General features: G+C 38.5%; 2 protein-coding genes across 2 annotated transcripts; both read right to left on the bottom strand.

Moving 5' to 3' along the window:
* Positions 1 to 6,567: 6,567 nt before the first annotated feature.
* Positions 6,568 to 7,441, bottom strand: LOC109425112 (larval cuticle protein A2B). Its single transcript, XM_019700309.3, has 2 exons — positions 7,287 to 7,441; positions 6,568 to 7,224 (listed from the first exon to the last, which is right to left on the bottom strand). Exons 1-2 carry the CDS (start codon positions 7,296 to 7,298, stop codon positions 6,706 to 6,708), a joined length of 531 nt encoding a protein of 176 aa, XP_019555854.2. The 5' UTR covers positions 7,299 to 7,441; the 3' UTR covers positions 6,568 to 6,705.
* A 4,846-nt stretch (positions 7,442 to 12,287) lies between these two features.
* On the bottom strand, positions 12,288 to 13,041 carry LOC109425203 (larval cuticle protein A2B). The gene is made up of 2 exons (XM_019700464.3): positions 12,923 to 13,041; positions 12,288 to 12,860 (listed from the first exon to the last, which is right to left on the bottom strand). Exons 1-2 carry the CDS (start codon positions 12,932 to 12,934, stop codon positions 12,342 to 12,344), a joined length of 531 nt encoding a protein of 176 aa, XP_019556009.3. The 5' UTR covers positions 12,935 to 13,041; the 3' UTR covers positions 12,288 to 12,341.
* Between the last annotated feature and the right edge of the window lie 4,643 nt (positions 13,042 to 17,684).

Below are 17,684 nucleotides of genomic sequence, written 5' to 3'. Positions count from 1 at the left end.
GTCGATGCATTTTTATTTTTAGATAAAGTGTAAAATAATTTGTATGAATGTGGCAGTGCACGAGACTATTGCAGCAATGTTTAATTATAACAACAACTATAAAATTATTTCTAAATTCTTGGAAAGTATGATAAATGAACACAATTGCCACGTATTACTCCGAGATCTCTGGTGAATTCATAGCTAAATTCATATGCATATGCCAAGCCGTTTTTAAGAGTGTTAAGTCTGTTTGTCTTGATCTTAAGAAGCATTTTTTTTTTCACCTAAAATATTCAGTAAATTGCTGCAGTATCTTTTGCTGCAGCAATGAAACAGTTGAAAGTGTAGAATTGATTTTTTACAGCACCAAACTTAGGTTGTCAGCGCTGTAATTTGGGAAATTGACGAAAGAAATGGCTGAAATTTTGCACACAAAAATCTCCTAATATCATGCCTAATATACATTGCAAATTCCCACAGTTAGGGGTCGTCCATAAATGACGTAGCTTTTTTGGGAGGAGGGGGGTGTTTGTGATTTTGTGACGAAGTGTGACGATAGGGGGGTAGGGGTTTGTGATATGCTACGTAGCTTTCTACTAGCCCTATAGAATTTTTTTTTCATAATTAATAAACTTTCTACTTGCATTAAGTATTATTATCCAGTAAATAAAAAAAAATGCACGTTTTTTTCCATTCACATTATTGTAAATAACAAATAATGGAAATAAATGCCGGCTTCATTTCATAAGACATGCAGCTATCGGACGCAACAACTGTATCTGAGAAAGTGGTTTTGAAATCCTGCGTAAAGAATAATATAGGGAATCGCGCCACTTGGGCGGTGGCTTATATATTCGTCTGTTTTCCACTATAACTCAGTCAAATTTAAACCAATTGACACAACTTTTGGAATGTGGTGAGATAGGTATAGTATCTACCCGTGTGCAACATTTCAAGTCAATTGATTCAAAATTGACTGAGTTATAGTGGAAAACAGACGAATATAGAAGCCACCGCCCAAGTGGCGCGATACCCTATTGTGTTTGCAGACAAAAATCAATTTCGCTCAAATGCTTCTCAAGACCAATAGTTTGCTGTTTGATATAGAGGGCACTGCACGCCGCTAAGGTTACAAAGGAAAATTTTTCTAAGCTTTAGGCATTACGGCAAGATTCCAAGAGTTCCTTATATAGTTTCTACAGGACTTTTTCGAAGAATTTATCCAACAATTTCTTAAGGAACTCCTCTAGCAACTTTGTAAGGAATTTCTCATTGTGTTCTTCATAGGTTTCCCAAACAGGAGAAGGATAACATTTCCACAGGAATTCCTACTGGGAATCCAAGAAAAAAAAACTTACGAAAACATTTCAAAAGGATCTGGAGGAATCTCAGAAGGAATCCTTGAAGGAACTTCCAGAATAATTTCAGAAGGAACTCCTGGAACAATCATAAAAGAAAATAGAGAAATTTCAAAAGAAATTCCGTGAGGAGTACCTGGAGCAATTTAGATGAAGCTTTCGGAGAAACCTTGAATAAACTTCTGGAAGAATCTTAGATGGAGATATTTGTAGATTGTCAGAAGGAACTCCTGGTTTAATTTCCGAAGAAAGCACGGAAGAAATAATTGAAAGAACCCCGTAAGGAATTTCTGAAGCAATCCCGAAAATAACTTTTGGGGAATCACGGTAAATTATTTCGATAGAACTCCTGGTAAAATCTAAGAAAGAATATCCTGAGGGATTTCCAGAAGCAACTATGGGAGGAATCCGTAAAGGGATTCCACGCAGAATTCTAAAATATCCTGGATGGAGTAGATGGAGGGATGCTGGAAAAAGTTACTGAAGGAGTCCCGTGAAAAAAATCCTGGATAAATCCAAGAAGGAAGTCTTCGAGGAATCCCAGAAGAATCCGGGAAAGAATTCCTGAAGGAATCCAAAAAGGAACACCTGGAAGAATCACAGATGTAACTCCTGGGAGGGTTTTGAAAGAATACCGGAGGGGTTACCTACCGAGATCTTGGAATGTATATCTGAGTGAATTCCTAAAGGAAGCCAAGAAGGAACTCCTGGAGGAATCCCGAAAGGAACTTTTTTTTGGAAACACAGAAAGAAGTTCTGATGGAATCTCAAAAGAAATTCCGGTTAAAATCCCTGTACAGATGTCTAAAGAAACTGCTGGTGGAAGAGAGGAGAAAAAACCTTGAAAGACCTCCTGAAGGAAACCATGAATAAACTTTTAGAAAAACCTTAGAAAAAAAACTCCTGGAGAAATCTCAGAAGGAGCTTTTGGAGGAATCTAAGAAGGAACTCCGGAATGGATTACTGGAGGGATCTTTGAAGGAACCCCTGAAGGAATACAATAAGGAGGAATTTTCTATCGGAATACCAAAAAGAAGTAAGTGCTGAAATCCCAGAAGGAAGTGCTGGAGGAATTAAAAAGGGAGACATTTTCAAAAATGGGAATCCCAAAATAAACTTCTCTAGGAATTCCAAAATGAACTACTGTAATTTTAGAAGAAACTTCTGCAGGGTCCTTCGAATGTCGTGGTGAATTTTATTCAAATGAAATCAATTTGATATTCTTAATAGATTTATTAGTGAACAAACTAATATCTTCAGAAGAGCTTCTAGGCTAATATGGTAGCAGAATGATGGGTGGTTTATTGAGTCATTAGCTTTGGTGATAATCTCCACTGGTTGCACCTATGGTCGTGATGTCGGCGATCTGAACCTGGCAGTCGGCAATGTTTCTTGCTATTGTTGTTTTTTCATAATATTCTGTTAGCATACAAGTTAAAATTGAAATCAGAGCTAAGTTCGAGTTTTTTTTTACATGAAAATTTTGTTGGGGGGAGGGGGGGTGTTTAACAAGCTACGTCATTTATAGAGGGGGGTGTCTGAATTTGTGACGAAATGCTACGAGGGGGGAGGGGGGTATTAAAAATCGCTCAAAAAAAGCTACGTCATTTATGGACGCCCCCTTATCCTTATTTTAGGCCTGAGCTAGTAATTAGTAAGTATTTCTCATTGTTCCAATTGTACTGTTGAAAGTACTATTCTAATAATCATGAAATTTTGCAGGTATAATGTATACATACAAGTGTACTGCGTAGAACAAAGTGAAAAAAAAAACAGCTGGATTTGAAAAACTGTATTATCATGCCAGCTGCTGGAGGGCACCCAGTATACCCTCAAATTTCACGATTAATCAGGCCTCTGAGGACAGAAAAATTATACGTGGTTTGTAAAAAAGTTATTAAACCGTAGCCGGACGAAATTGTCATTAAAGCTTGCTTTGCTCACATGTTTATATGTGTTACCTTTTCAATCGGTTATATGTCAATATATTTTTTAACAAGCGTCACTAGGGCTCCGCAATCTTTCAAGGCATTTTTTCTTTGTAAAAATTTATGTAACAATATATCAGCGTTAGCTTTGAAATATCGCAAGTTTGTTGTGGATCAATGGCACATATTTTCTAACATATCTAATATCTTGCCAGTCAGACTAAGGCCTGACCCAACAAAATTTTTTGTAGTACAAGAGTGGAACGAACCACTATTAAGCAAACTTTAGCTTAAGAAACTGTTGTTCAGCTAGCTCTATTTCTTGGGTAGTGTCTCTGCTGTACGTAGGAGCCGTCTCCATTATCTACAGTTTCGCACTCTGCGAAGGGTCCGCAAATCGTCCTCCACTTGATCGACCCATCTAGCTCGCTGCGTACCACGTCTTCTTGTACTGGTCGGATGACTCTCGAGAACCATTTGAATCGTTTTTTTTTTGTTGGGATTTGAACTACTGCGACCATTATTGTGACCTATTGCGGTATACCCCTGTCTAATTTTGCATTCATTCAGACGAAGAGCCACCATTTAGGGTAACCACCGTTTGCTGAGGATGCAAAGTTGCCTAATCTGGTATAGTTATAAGAATACAACTAAATTGGGTTGCTATCTATCAGGATGTCGATGACGTGACCCGCCCATCGTAGCCTTCCGATTTTCGCGGTGTGGACGATGGTTGGTTCTCTCAGCAGCTGATGCAGCTCGTGGTTCATTCGCCTTCTCAAAGTCCCGTCTTCCATCTGCACTCCACCGTAGATGGTACACAACACCTTCCGTTCGAAAACTTCAAGGGTGCGTTGATCCTCTGCACGTAGAGTCGTGTTTCGTGCCCATAGAGGACTACCGGTCCAATCAGCGTTTTGTAGACAGTTAATTCCGTGTGATTGGCGATTTCCTGCCACAATGCGTCTTTCAATTTTTCTGCTGGTGTCATTGTCAGCGGTCACCAGTGAACCCAAGTACACAAATTCTTCAACCGTCTGGATATCACCACCGCACATTGGAGTAAATCATATCGAAACCTAATCATAAGTGGAAAAACTTAAAATGAATCAATTGGGTTTTCCATTGTTTAACAGCTAAGCAGTGTCCAAATGTTTTGTTTACGCTTATCAGAAGAGGTTTAGTGAAGCTGGATATCAGCCGTTTTCTTTGATATAACTCACAGCGCGTGCATTTTTTGACCGTACAAAGTGAATAAAATTGATAGTCAATCAATTGAACGATGCAGTTTGTTAAAGAAGGTTAATGTTGTTATTTTGTAAATTTGAAACTCAAATTGATGTTAAGTTTACATACAATATATGAAAATATTGAAAAAAAAAAACAATTTGATGGAATCCTTCACCGTACATTCAAAATGAAATAAGTTGATTTCCGGGAAATCTTCTTTTAGTGTATGATAAAACTATTGTTTCTCTTTCAAATGCAGAAAGAAAACCTTCCGAATGTTTCCGATTTCAAAAGTTGCAACACTTTGAAAAAATCGTGATAATTATAATATTATATGATATTATTTACCTAAAAACAATATTTGGTCCTTTGAACGTATTTTTGCTGAAAACTAGAATTCAACAGCTTTCAAGCAAATAAAAAGAAATTTACAATCGGTCAACTGGTTCAAAAGTTGTGATTTTTTGAAAAAAAAAATAGTTTCGAAAAATCTTGATTTTTACAATCTTAAAATTGGTCATCCTAATGACGAAATAAAAAAATACAGGTCTAATTATTTTCGATAAACTTCAAAACCACCAAGTATCACGATGTTCGGAGACACACTAAATCGATTTTCTATGGAATGGTTGTATTATCAAAAAAAAAAAATCTTGTTGAAGTCGGTTGGATTGGTTGTTTCTCACTGCTAGGTGAATTTATTGTTATAAAATTCATTGAAAACTATGAAATACGTTTCATTACTAATTTGGGTTGCATTTGGATTGCGAAAATACGTCAAAATAATTTTGATCAGTTTTGATGTACTAGGTCAGTGGTCACCAAACTGCGGCCCGCGGGCCGCATGCGGCCCTCGAGAAGGTTTAGTGCGGCCCGCGAACTGATTTTGAAATATTATAAAATGTGGCCCGCGAAAGTTTGCATAAATAGAGGAAAAACTTTTCTAATATTTTATATATTATTGTGAAATAAAATCACCTTGCACAGAGTTCTTCAATCCAACAAGCTTTTCCGAAGCAACATTGTCAATTATCAAATTTTTCTGAAATTGACTTCGACCACGTTTTACCATGAAAAACTTCTCATCCTTGAAAAGTTTGAAATGTGTTTTCTAAAAATATACAATCACTATTATTCACATTAATATTTTCTATGATACTTTTATCCAAAGACATGTAAAATTCCAGAAGTTTATCCAATTCCAAAAACATAGACGTTTATTTTTCATATTTTTGTTTGAGAACTCTAAAAGCTGATAAAGCAAGATCAGCTTTATTGTAGAAGATTTAGAATTTTTCTAAACTCGACATTGAGGAAACATCAAATTGAGCCTAAATAAATAAGTGTTAAATCGAAATATAGCCTCAATTGCTATTAAACACCAGATTAAAAATTAGAAAAATCATTCAAAATGAAGTAAGGCGGTTTAATAGACGTTCCATCTTTTCAACGCCATATTGTCCCTAATGACTAAATTTTGTGATAAGCAAAAACTTTGTATAAGGAAGTCATGCGCATTCATTTTGGAGAAATGTGTCATTCGGGAAACTGATTTTCGGTGAAATGGGGAATTCAAAAGTTTAGTATATATTAAAAGTTGGACAAAACGAATTCCTAATACCTTGCGGCCCGCAGTCTCATTGCAAAATTCAATTTTGGCCCGCACATACCCTAAGGCTAAGGACCACTGTAGGTGCTCCACTGTGCACCGTTGATAAAAATTTGTGGTGGCGGGCGCGGTAATTTTTCCAGCTACGACCGCTGTAGATAATTTCCTACGAAGAAATAACGACTTACCGTTGGTTTTTCAGCTATATCTCTTAAACGGTAAGAGATTCCATTTTGTTGTCCAAGAGCGAAAGAAAAGTATTAGTTTTACAACTTAAAAATGTTTTGTTAAAAGTAATCTATGATACAGGCGGTACTGTTATCAGCGTTTTTAGACATTATTGCTCTATGGTGAAAAATTTTCAAATAATTTTTTCTCAATGTGCGCATGGTGCTGGATTCCGTAATCCCCACAAGCTAAATTAATAACTGTTTGTGATATAACATAATTAAACAGAGTATTTTCGTTTAATTCATTTATTTATATACAACAACGTTCAATTATACTAATTTGTGAGAGTGAGATAAAGCTATTGAAATGAGGATGAGGCGTTTCATAGCTCATGGATGGGAACAGACGGTCGATTTATAGAGATCATCTAATAGTGGGAGTAATGGGGTTCTGGGTGGCCGTAGTGTTGTGGGGCCACGATCTTGGCTACTGGAGCGGCGTAAACCTTGGCGACTGGGACTGGAGCAACGATCTTGGCAACTGGGGCAATGGTCTTGACGATCTTGTGTCCCTCCAGAGGCTCACGGCGGACAACGGCGTTGAATCCATTGTGCTCATCGGCGGTGTAATCGACAATGCGACGGTGGCCATCAGCATCAATCAGGGTGTACTGTCCCTTGACATCATCTCCGTGGCGTTCCTCCTGTTGGCTCTTGATGTCTCCGGTGTGGTCATCATGGACGGAGTACTGGAACTGATATTCGGCAGGGGCTTCTGGGTATTCAATGTGTTTTACAGTTTTGACTAGAGCAGGCTGGATCGTCTTGACGATGGCTGGCTGGACGGTTTTAACGTAGGCTGGCTGGTGGTGTTCTGGCTGGTGATAGTAGTGAGGGTCATAGTGCTGAGCACTGGCCAGGGCCAGAACGGCGAAAACAGCTAGGAACTAGAAAGGGTAGATCAAATTATTAGAAAATTACACACGATTAGATAAGTATAAAATCATACTTTGAATGCCATCGTCTAACAGTGGATAAGGCTCTAGTCTCAGATCCTGTTTCAGAGGAAATGTTCTGTTTGAATGATCTCGTTAAACTGTGCCATTTCAGAGTTCAACCGTAGTTTTTATACGCGAAACGACCCGAGTGACGATTCGCGAAACGGTCAACAGTCATCCGTGTTGGTGGGTCAGTCGTGTCACGTCAATAATTTGCTTTTATTTTTTTGGCAATACCTGCCTGCATACAAAATATTATTCCTCCTTCTGCGGCGGACGCACGAAACAGCGCGAAAGCACTCCTTAACTGCCTTGAGGGCAGCAGCCTCAGCATTGCAAAAAAAAGTTTCATTCAGTGTGCTGCTTCCACGACAGGGTCTTGCCAGCTCTGGCGTAGTGTAGCGTTTTTCATTCATAGTTTTCATACGAACAGTTGTGGTCGGTGGGGTACGAGGGTGTGATAAAGGCGATAATGAAGTTGGAATTTATTGAAGCCAACTTCCATGGGGTTTTGACACAATATGGAAAAACCTTCTAGAATGACCGCTAAAGAAAGGATCCTGGTTACAATTCACAATGAATTTTACTTAAAAGAATCTGAAGGACTGAGGGTGTATATGACACAGTCGGTAAAGTGTAGCAAATCAGAAGTAGCGTGCTGATAAAGTCCGGGTTCGATGTTTTCAGGCAATGTTCGAAATGTCCTTGACTGGCACTAAGGCAACGAAAGCTCTCAGTTGCTAACTGTGACAATGTTCGTAAAATATGCTGAAAAGCAAGATTTGTCTCAGGTGAGCTGTCACACCGAAATGAAGTAGAAAATTGTGAATTAAAACAATCGCTAACTCTTCACTCTTGTGTAAGATTTGCTTTGATTGATTTTTTGGGATAGTAGCCTATTTGACCGTTTCATATATATTATTCCTGCTAGTGAGCACGACCAATTCAAATTAAGAAAAAGGAAACTTTTGTTGTGAGATGTCTTTTTGTAACATCAAATTCTCTTCGTTTTTAAGGCTGAATTGAGAAACACGTATTCTCCAAGACTGAAAAAGAATCTTACTCCAAAATTATCAACAAACCCAAGAAAACAAGAAAGTCTGATGTCATAGTTAAGAAAAAAAGAAGAATCATTAACGCCAGTTGGGGTAACTTTGGGTGACATTAAGGTTAGAGAATTTTTGTATTTTGTTTTCTTTTCTGGGTAATTGGGGATAGCTAGGACTATTACGTATATTTCAAAATAGTTTTTGATGTATTTCAAGGATATTTGCCTTTTTTCAGAGCAGATCAAAATGTATATTTAAGTTACCCTTCAGATATCATCGTCTCTTTTGTATTTTGTATTGCATAGCAACAATTTACATCTTTCCTCTTGGAATGTATCCTACAATTCCTCCGGGATTAATTTTTTGGAAATTCGTGCTGGAATCGTTCCAATTATTTTTTATGGAATCCATCCAGCAATCCCTGCTGTTGCTTCTCAATGTATCCCACTAGAAAATCACACTGTGATTTATTGTGAATTCTTTCTGAGTTTGCCTAATGAACTTGAAGATTTTTTTTATTACCGTACGGGTTTGGGCCGAAGGGTCTAAGATTTTCATGAAACTTTTTCCACAGACAGGGCTCATGGATATATGAACAAAAATAATGGAGGAAAATTCAGGGTCGCCTATTTTTCCGGAAAACTCAGGTGAAAATTTTTTGTTTTCCCTGACACTACATACTTTGAAAAATCACAACTCAAGAACGAAGCATCGTAGAAACAAAATTTTTGAATGAACATAAAAGCAAATTTTCTCAGGAATCAAAAACAAGTATGAAATGGAAAAAGTTTTCCGCAAAATTTTTCACCGTTGAGAAAATTCATAAAGAAAAGCCGGAAAAACTATGTACGAACTCGTGGAAAATTTAAGAAAAAATATTTCTGAGAAGGTAATTTCATAAGCTTAGGTCGCTGAAACTTTTGCAATGCATTAAATTTTCGTTCCTGAGTTATGGCAAATTTTGTGAAAAATTATCATATAATATAGGCTTACATGATCATTTTCACATAATTGACCATAACTTAGTAACGAGAAAAAAGTACATTCCAAAAATTTCAGCGATCAATGCTTATGAAATTACATTTCCAAAAATATTTTTTTGAAAATTTCCCACGAGTTCGGACATAGTTTTTCCGGCTTTTCTTTATAAATTTTCTCAACGGTGGAAAATTTTGTGGAAAACACTATCCACTTCATATTTTTTTTGAATTTCTGAGAAAATTTTCTTCCATTTTCGTTAAAAAACTTTGTTTCTACGATGCTTCGTTCTTGAGTTATGATTTTTCAAAGAAAAGGCTTCTATGGCACATTTGGACATTTTTCAACAAAATTGGCCATAACTGAAAAACGAAAGAAAAGTGCATTCCAAAAATTTCAGCACTGCAAATTAAAGCTAATAAAATAACCTTTTCAAAAATATTTTTTCGAAAATTTTCCACGAGTTCGGGCATAGTTTTTCCGGCTTTTCTTTACGAATTTTCTCAACTGTGGAAAATTTTGTGGGAAACTTTTCCAGTTCATATTTTTTTTTGGAATTCTGAGTGTGTGTGAAGAATTAGCATTAAGTTAAAATTCACAAATACAAACAAATAAAAAAAGGAGTTCTGAGAAAATTTGCTTTCATTTTCTAAAAAAAACTTTGTTTCTACGATGCTTCGTTCTTGAGTTATTATTTTTTTTTCAAAGTAGGGAATCGCGCCACTTGGGCGGTGGCTTCTATATTCGTCTGTTTTCCACTATAACTCAGTCAAATTTGAACCAATTGATACAACTTTTGGGATGTAGTGAGATAGGTATAGTATCTACCCGTGTACAACATTTCAAGTCAATTGGTTCAAAATTGACTGAGTTATAGTGGAAAACAGACGAATATAGAAGCCACCGCCCAAGTGGCGCGATACCCTAAGTAGTGTCAGGGGAAAACAAAAAAGTTTCCTTTCGAAAACTCCAAGGGCGCATTGGTCCTCTGCACGTAGGGTCCATGCTTCGTGCCCATAGAGGAAATAGAGCGTTTTGTAGATAGTTAACTTCGAGTGACGGCGAACTTTGTTCGATCGTAGAGTTCTGCGGAGTCCAAAGCAAGCTCGATTTCCTGCCACAATGCGTCTCTGAATTTCACTGCTGGTGTCGTTGTTGACGGTCACCAGTGATCCGAAGTACACAAATTCTTCAACCGCCTCGATTTCATCACCATCGATAGAAATTCGGGGTGGCGGGCGCGGTGAATCCTCCCTGGAGCCCTTTGCCATCATGTACTTTGTCTTCGACACATTAATGACTAATCCGATTCGCCTGGCTTCACTCTTTAGTCGGATGTACGTTTCCGTCTCAAATTAACGAGCTATAATATCAATATCATCAGCGATGCCAATCAACTAAACGGACATCGTAAAAATCGTTCCACTTGAGTTTATCCCCGCTCTCCTTATAATATCCTCTAAAGCATTGCTGAACAGCAAGCACGAAAGACCATCACCTTGCCGTAACCCTCTGCGAGATTCGAAGGGACTCGAGAGTGTCCCTGATACTCGAACTACGCACATCCCTCGATCCATCGTCGCCTTGATCAATCGTATCAGTTTATCCGGGAATCCGTATTCATGCATAATCTGACATAGCTGTTCTCGATCGATTGTATCATACGCCGATTTGAAATCGATGAACAAGTAATGTGTGGGCACGTTGTTTTCGCGGCATTTATGCAACAACTGGCGGATGATGAACATCTGGTCCGTTGTAGCGCGTTCACCCATGAATCCAGCCTGATATTGCTCCACGAACTCTCTTGCAATCGGTGATAGACAGCATCATGAGATATGAGAGAGTATCTTGTAGGCAGCGCTCAGTAGTGTGGTCGCGCGATAGTTCCCACAATCCAACTTGTCGTTCTTTTCGTAGATGGGACACACGATACTGTTCATCCACTCCTCCGGTAATACTCCCTCCTCTCAAATCTTGGTAATGACCCAGTTTAATGCTCTCACCAATGCTTCTCCACCGTATTTTAGAAGCTCGCTTGGTAGTTGATCTGCTCCAGCGGCTTTGTTGTTTTTCAACCGACTAACCTTCTCTTCAATCTCTTGGAGGTTAGGAGCTGGAAATCTTTCGTCCTACGCACTTACTGCTAGATATGCTACCACGCCACCTCCGGTGCTTGCAATGTAGCTATTGAGGTGCTCATCGTAATGCTGCCGTCACCTCTCGACCCCTCACGCTCGCTCGTGAGAATATTCCCGTGATTATCTCGGCATATGTCGGCTTGTGGCACAAAACCTCTTCGCAAGCGGTTCAGCTTCTCGTAGAACTTTTGTGTGCTCTTAGCGAGGAAGAGGTGTATCCATCGCTTCGCGATCTCGGTCTTCCTGCTGGCGCTTCTTCATCCTGAAGAGTGAGGCCTGTTCCGCGGCTGTATATAACGTGCCTCATTTCTGTGTGATATGTAACTGAGCATATTTAGCGTACCGTCTACCCCAGTTGGTTTGAACGACTCTTCATGCAAACCAACGGGGTTCATTTTTAATTTGCATTACTAGTAACGCTGTGAGCATCGAAAAACAAACTGACGGCAACTCTTTTTGCTGTTTTGTTTTGATTCTGTGTTCCGTTTCACCTCGTTGCATTAGCAGATTGACGTTTGAATTATTTATAGTATGAACGATGTGCAGATTAGCGGGGGTCAAATTAAAAAGTGTTCAGATTAGGTGCGGTCAAACCAACGGGGGTAGACAGTATGTGATTCTTTGCAATTTTTACAGACCACCGGAAAATTCGCAAGGCTGTCGGGTCGCAAGATGAGGATCTGCATAGATTGATCGCAACAGACAATTGCAATGATAGGAAAGAGCAACAATAATGCAGTAAACTTTGGTTACAGAATCAATACATTCAATCCTTTATATTTTCAATAATATTCAGTTATACTAATTTGTGAAAGTGAGATAAAGCTTTTAAATGAGGGCCGTCCATAGCTCGTGAATGATAACAGATGGTCGACACTAGAAACGGACTAGAATGCGTCTAGTAATGGGAATAATGGGGTTCTGGATGACTGTAGTGGTGTGGGGCCACAATCTTGGCCACTGGAGCGGCGTAAACCTTTGCGACTGGGACTGGAGCAACGATCTTGGCAACTGGGGCAATGGTCTTGACGATCTTGTGTCCCTCCAGAGGCTCACGGCGGACCACGGCGTTGAATCCATTGTGCTCATCGGCGGTGTAGTCGACAATGCGACGGTGGCCATCAGCATCAATCAGGGTGTACTGTCCCTTGACATCATCTCCGTGGCGTTCCTCCTGTTGGCTCTTGATGTCTCCGGTGTGGTCATCATGGACGGAGTACTGGAACTGATATTCGGCAGGGGCTTCTGGATACTCAATGTGTTTGACAGTCTTGACTAGAGCAGGCTGGATGGTCTTGACGATGGCCGGCTGGACGGTTTTGACGTAGGCTGGCTGGTGGTGTTCTGGCTGGTGATAGTAGTGAGGGTCATAGTGCTGAGCACTGGCCAGGGCCAGAACGGCGAAAACAGCTAGGAACTAGAAAGGGTGGCACAAATTGTTAGAAAATTTCACACGATAAGATAAGTATAAAATCATACTTTGAATGCCATCGTCTATCAGTGGATAAGGCTCTAGTCTCAGATCCTGTATCAGAGGAAATGTTCTGTTTGAATGATCTCGCTAATCTGTTTCCATTATTTGGCGAACTAAAGTTTTTATATGCGAATCAACTTGGGTCACGATTTGCGAATCGATCAGTGTCTATCGGTTTTCGTTTCTCGCTCGGTCGTTTCAAGTTCACGCAGTGAAATGAGTATTTTTTTTTTTCGCTTCTTGGACACCACCTTCCGCAGTGTAGCTCGTTGCAATTTAAGAAAAACGTGAATGGGTGCAGGGTGAACATTTTGGACCTTCAGCTTTTTTGAAGAAAACCGTTTGAGGATTCCATAAAAAATATCACTTTTTTGAAACCCTGTTGCTAAATATGTTATGTTTCAATTTTAAACCCTAAAATCAATTTTTGACAATTGAGTATATTTTGATTTTTGGTTCTACCATGTTTACCATAGATTGTCCATGCGGACAAGCTCAACTCTCCGAAGTCGTTTGAACCATCCCCGAAATAAAGGGTTTTAACCCTCTAACATCCTTAGTTTTATTTTGGTCCAAACATCATCAATATACTTTAGTTTATCGCCATATCTTCATTGAAATAACAGTGTGAAGCTCTTGCCTAATAATTTAGTATATTATTCGAGTTTATACTCAAAATTCAACGTTTGGACAGCTGCTTGTTTTGCTTCAAAAACTCTTCGATTTTTTTTTTCTAGTATACCGGAGCTAACAAACCTTAGATACGTCTAAGGCTTATACAAAGTAGAAGTAGTTTTATTTTAAACCATATGCTGTCAGTACTCTCATTTTATTTTATTAACTAGTTTAATCAAACTATCATTACACCTCGTCCTGTTTTTACGTCTACCGTTGACTGAGGGAAAAAATTCTAACAAACTTAACATTTTTTTATTTCCTTAATCATCTTCACAACTGGCAAAATTGAATAAAATTATAAAAATGAAGTTTGTTCATTACCTTGTTGGAAGCATTCTTTTCTTGCTCAGCCAATGAGGGACGTAACGTGGTTGAAGGCTGAAGGGTACAATACTCGCCTAGCACTAAAACGTGTAAAAACTACTCGATAAGTGCATGATTTCCAGACCACACAAAAATGTGTAAGAGTTGCACATTCACAAAATCTGCCTTCACACTTTTCTGAATGTGAAATGTCTATGTTTTTTGGTCACGAAGGTCACTAGTAAACCAAGCCAGATTGTCAATTTGTGGCAGAAGGCGTAAATCTCTCAATTAGGAGGAGAACATGTCACTTGAGCCGATTTTCTGATACCAGATTGCCATGCAAGGGGTAATGCAAATTTCATGATTTTGTGGGCGCAACAGCTGGTTTTGCGAAAGTGTAAGTCTTACACATTTTTGTGTGGTTTAGAAAGTATGCACTTGTGTTGTGTGTCAAACGTTTAAGTACTGAGCGGTTAAACCCATTATTTTATTTTGAACTAAATGTCATTTTTCGTCATCTAAATTCGATTTAAATATATTTTGGAAGGTGATTCTTTTTAATTCACGATTTTGTGAATTTTGATTTTCCTAATTTTTATTTTCAAAAAATCCCTACTTTGCAATATTTTTCCTGGAAGCTGATTTGGGATTTTTATTTATTATTAGGACCGACATTTTGAAATTTTATGATTATTATCAACATATTTCTATTTTTATTTTTTTTTTTCATGAAAATGTTTATTTTGCTTGTAATTTTGAGAAAAATAATTTTAGAGTGTATTCAACTCCCCTAAACTGGTCTACTGTAATGAGGTTAATGGGAAAAATATTAAAATATGGCAGTTGTTTCGATCCAGTACAAAAGAAACAATGTTAGTTCTAAGTCTATGTTGGTTGATGTCATCAATTTTTCGATGATTTAAAAAAATGTAAATACTCGGGTAAAAATCCAGCACCCAAAATATGACGAAAAACTCATACAATATGCCGCGTCAGGGTAGCATCGCTACAAATGTTTTCTATAATTTTCATAATATAAAGCCATGGCTGCCAAAGACGTTATGACAAACCTTTTCTTGTTAACTTTCATGAAACATTATGACGCTGAGTCATAAAACTATAAAACAGTGGCATGAAGGAATGCAACAAAACTAACAAGTGCGAGCTTTGTAATCGTTACAAAAACCTGTGAAGCCGTTTGTTTTTTCATCCCCGTTCCGATTTGTGTTTTTTTGTGGTACGACAAAGTATTTTTTTAATTTTTTGAAAAGTGTTATTATTTTATTACTTCAGACTAATTACCAACAATATACCTGTTGCGTTAAGTTTTTCAGCACAGTAGTGAGAAGTGAGGTTGAAGATCGTTCGCAGCAGGAGGTAAGTGCTTGTTTTGCATATAGAATTTACACTTCCCAGAAATGATATTATTTCTTCATTAATTATGACAGCGGCTAATTTCAATCTCTAATTTGTGAAGAATACATAATGGAAAATCATAATTGAACACACGGATTGGCATATCGAAAAATTGACACTTTAAGTGGAACACAATAATTAATATTGTTTAACTTATGTAGCTAGTTTCCATTAGATTGATATCGGTTTTGATTTGGATCCGACTCCAAGCTAAATGCATAGTTTAGGCAAGATATCGTAAACATTTTTGCAAGCAATGATGCCAGAAACCATGCAGTAACAGTTCAGTCGTTGCGGAACTCATGACATAAAAGCGCTTCTGGGCCCATAGCTCAAACGGACCCGGATACTTGGACATCGGTGTACGGCAAAGCATAATGGACCCCCAATCAGACTGGAAAAAGCAATAACCAACACCAACATCCTCGCGCCCATCATTCTATCATGATAGGGTAGAAAGTGAAAGCTGCGCGAAAAGCAAAGAAAGCTATATTGTAGAATAATAAAATACATTTATGTGGAGCGGACCTGGTGTGATGGTTAGAACACTTGACTATCACGCCGAGGACCTGGGATCGAATCCCACTCCCGACAAACTCGCAAAATGTGAGTTCTTCCTTCGGAAGGGAAGTAAAGCGTGGGTCCCGAGATAAACAAGCCTAGGGCTAAAAATCTCGTTAATACAGATAAAAAAAAATACATTTATGCACTGTACAAAAAGGGAAATTATTATTATTATTATTTATTAACGACACTTCACACCATCGCTCCCGTAGTGCCTCATCTTGATAAGTACAGGTTATTTTTACGCGGAGCTTACGTATCGCGTAAATAAAAACTTAGTTCTAAATTCAAAAACCGCGTAACTCATCATTTCTCCACGAATTATGTAAAAATAAAACAATGACAAAAAATTGTTTGGAGTTTTCATTTACGCGGCCGCAAATTAGAAACGGTTTAAAAAAGGCCTGACTTTAATCCTTTCAATTTTGAGACCTGAAGAGTCGACTGTACCACTTTTTGCTGTGATTTTCAAATAACTCAACGTACATATGGACAGATAGATAAATTATTGGTTGAATTGGAAAAAAAAATCCACAGCTCAAGTGAGATTTGAACTCACGACCCTTATTTGCTAGACAACTGCTTTACCAACTAAGCTACCGAGACAATTAAGGACCCAGCATTTTAGTTGTCATGAGGTAATGGATTACCGGCAGGGAGTGCGTTCAATGTTGCTCAACAGGAGTAAAATCATTTTATTTTGTATGGCGAAAAGCATCTGTTAAATGCCAATCAATTAAAATGAATTTTGGATTACCCTAGCTTAAGTTATCATTATTAAATCTAACGGTAAATTTCCTACAGCCCGCAAAAGAGAAAGCCACTCTGGCCTTGGAGCATTGAATGCTATTGTATAATGCCTTATGTATTTTCTATATACTAGCTAATTCTATATTGTTAACCTAAATCACTAATACTACAGTACTCTACCCTATAAAACCCGAACCCCATCCATGAATAAAGATCAGTCTTGTTAAAACTACCACCCGAGTACAACGAACGTCGAGAGAAAATCCGAAATACCCCAGTGAACGCGTGTGAACCCCCTCAGTGTCTGCAGCTGCCGTTGTTCCAGTCCCCCTTGACCATCGAAGGCCGGTCCGCGAATCTCCGCCGAGTGAATTCGGGGCCGGTAAAAAGTTACTGTGCGTTTAACAAAATGGTCCTTCGAACCGGATGATGGACAAGGGACAAAGTGGAATCGCGGCAAAAATGCAAAAACGTAACCAAAATCAGCAGTGCTATCGATCGGCCACGTGGTTCGATGTATCCCATACGCATGCAGCTTGCGCGTCGGTAGTGTGAAAAGCGTGGCTCAGAAGCGAGAGAGGAAAAAACATAGCGTGAAGAGAGTGTGCGTCGCGAGAGTCGTTCTGCCGCAGAATCAAGTGCGTGTGTGTACGAAACAACCACGCTGTCCGTGGAAGCGTGATCGGTTTTTGCGTACACTCAGCGAAAAAAACTAGCGAAATTCATCGAAATACCTTATGAAAATTTGCTATAACTAATTCTTATGGATGACATAAGAATACCTTATGAAAATTTATCGTGCTTGCTATGACAAATTTCATAAGATAGACTTATGAAAAGAACAAAAAAATCTTAAAATGATGCAGACTGGATTCGATCCATCAACGTCGGGATCACCGAGCCCGTGTTTTATCCACACGGCTACGGACGCTTGAGGAATTCCATGTTGCTAAACATGAATAAAAGCCAAGCTGTGAGACGATTTTACGTCATAGAGTGACCTTATGAAATTCATTGGAATCATTATGAATTATTTAAAGGCCGTTTCATAAG

Source organism: Aedes albopictus, chromosome 2, assembly GCF_035046485.1.
Source record: "Aedes albopictus strain Foshan chromosome 2, AalbF5, whole genome shotgun sequence".
In the NCBI taxonomy this organism is placed as follows: domain Eukaryota; kingdom Metazoa; phylum Arthropoda; class Insecta; order Diptera; family Culicidae; genus Aedes; species Aedes albopictus.
This window is presented reverse-complemented; position numbering and strand designations above follow the sequence as displayed.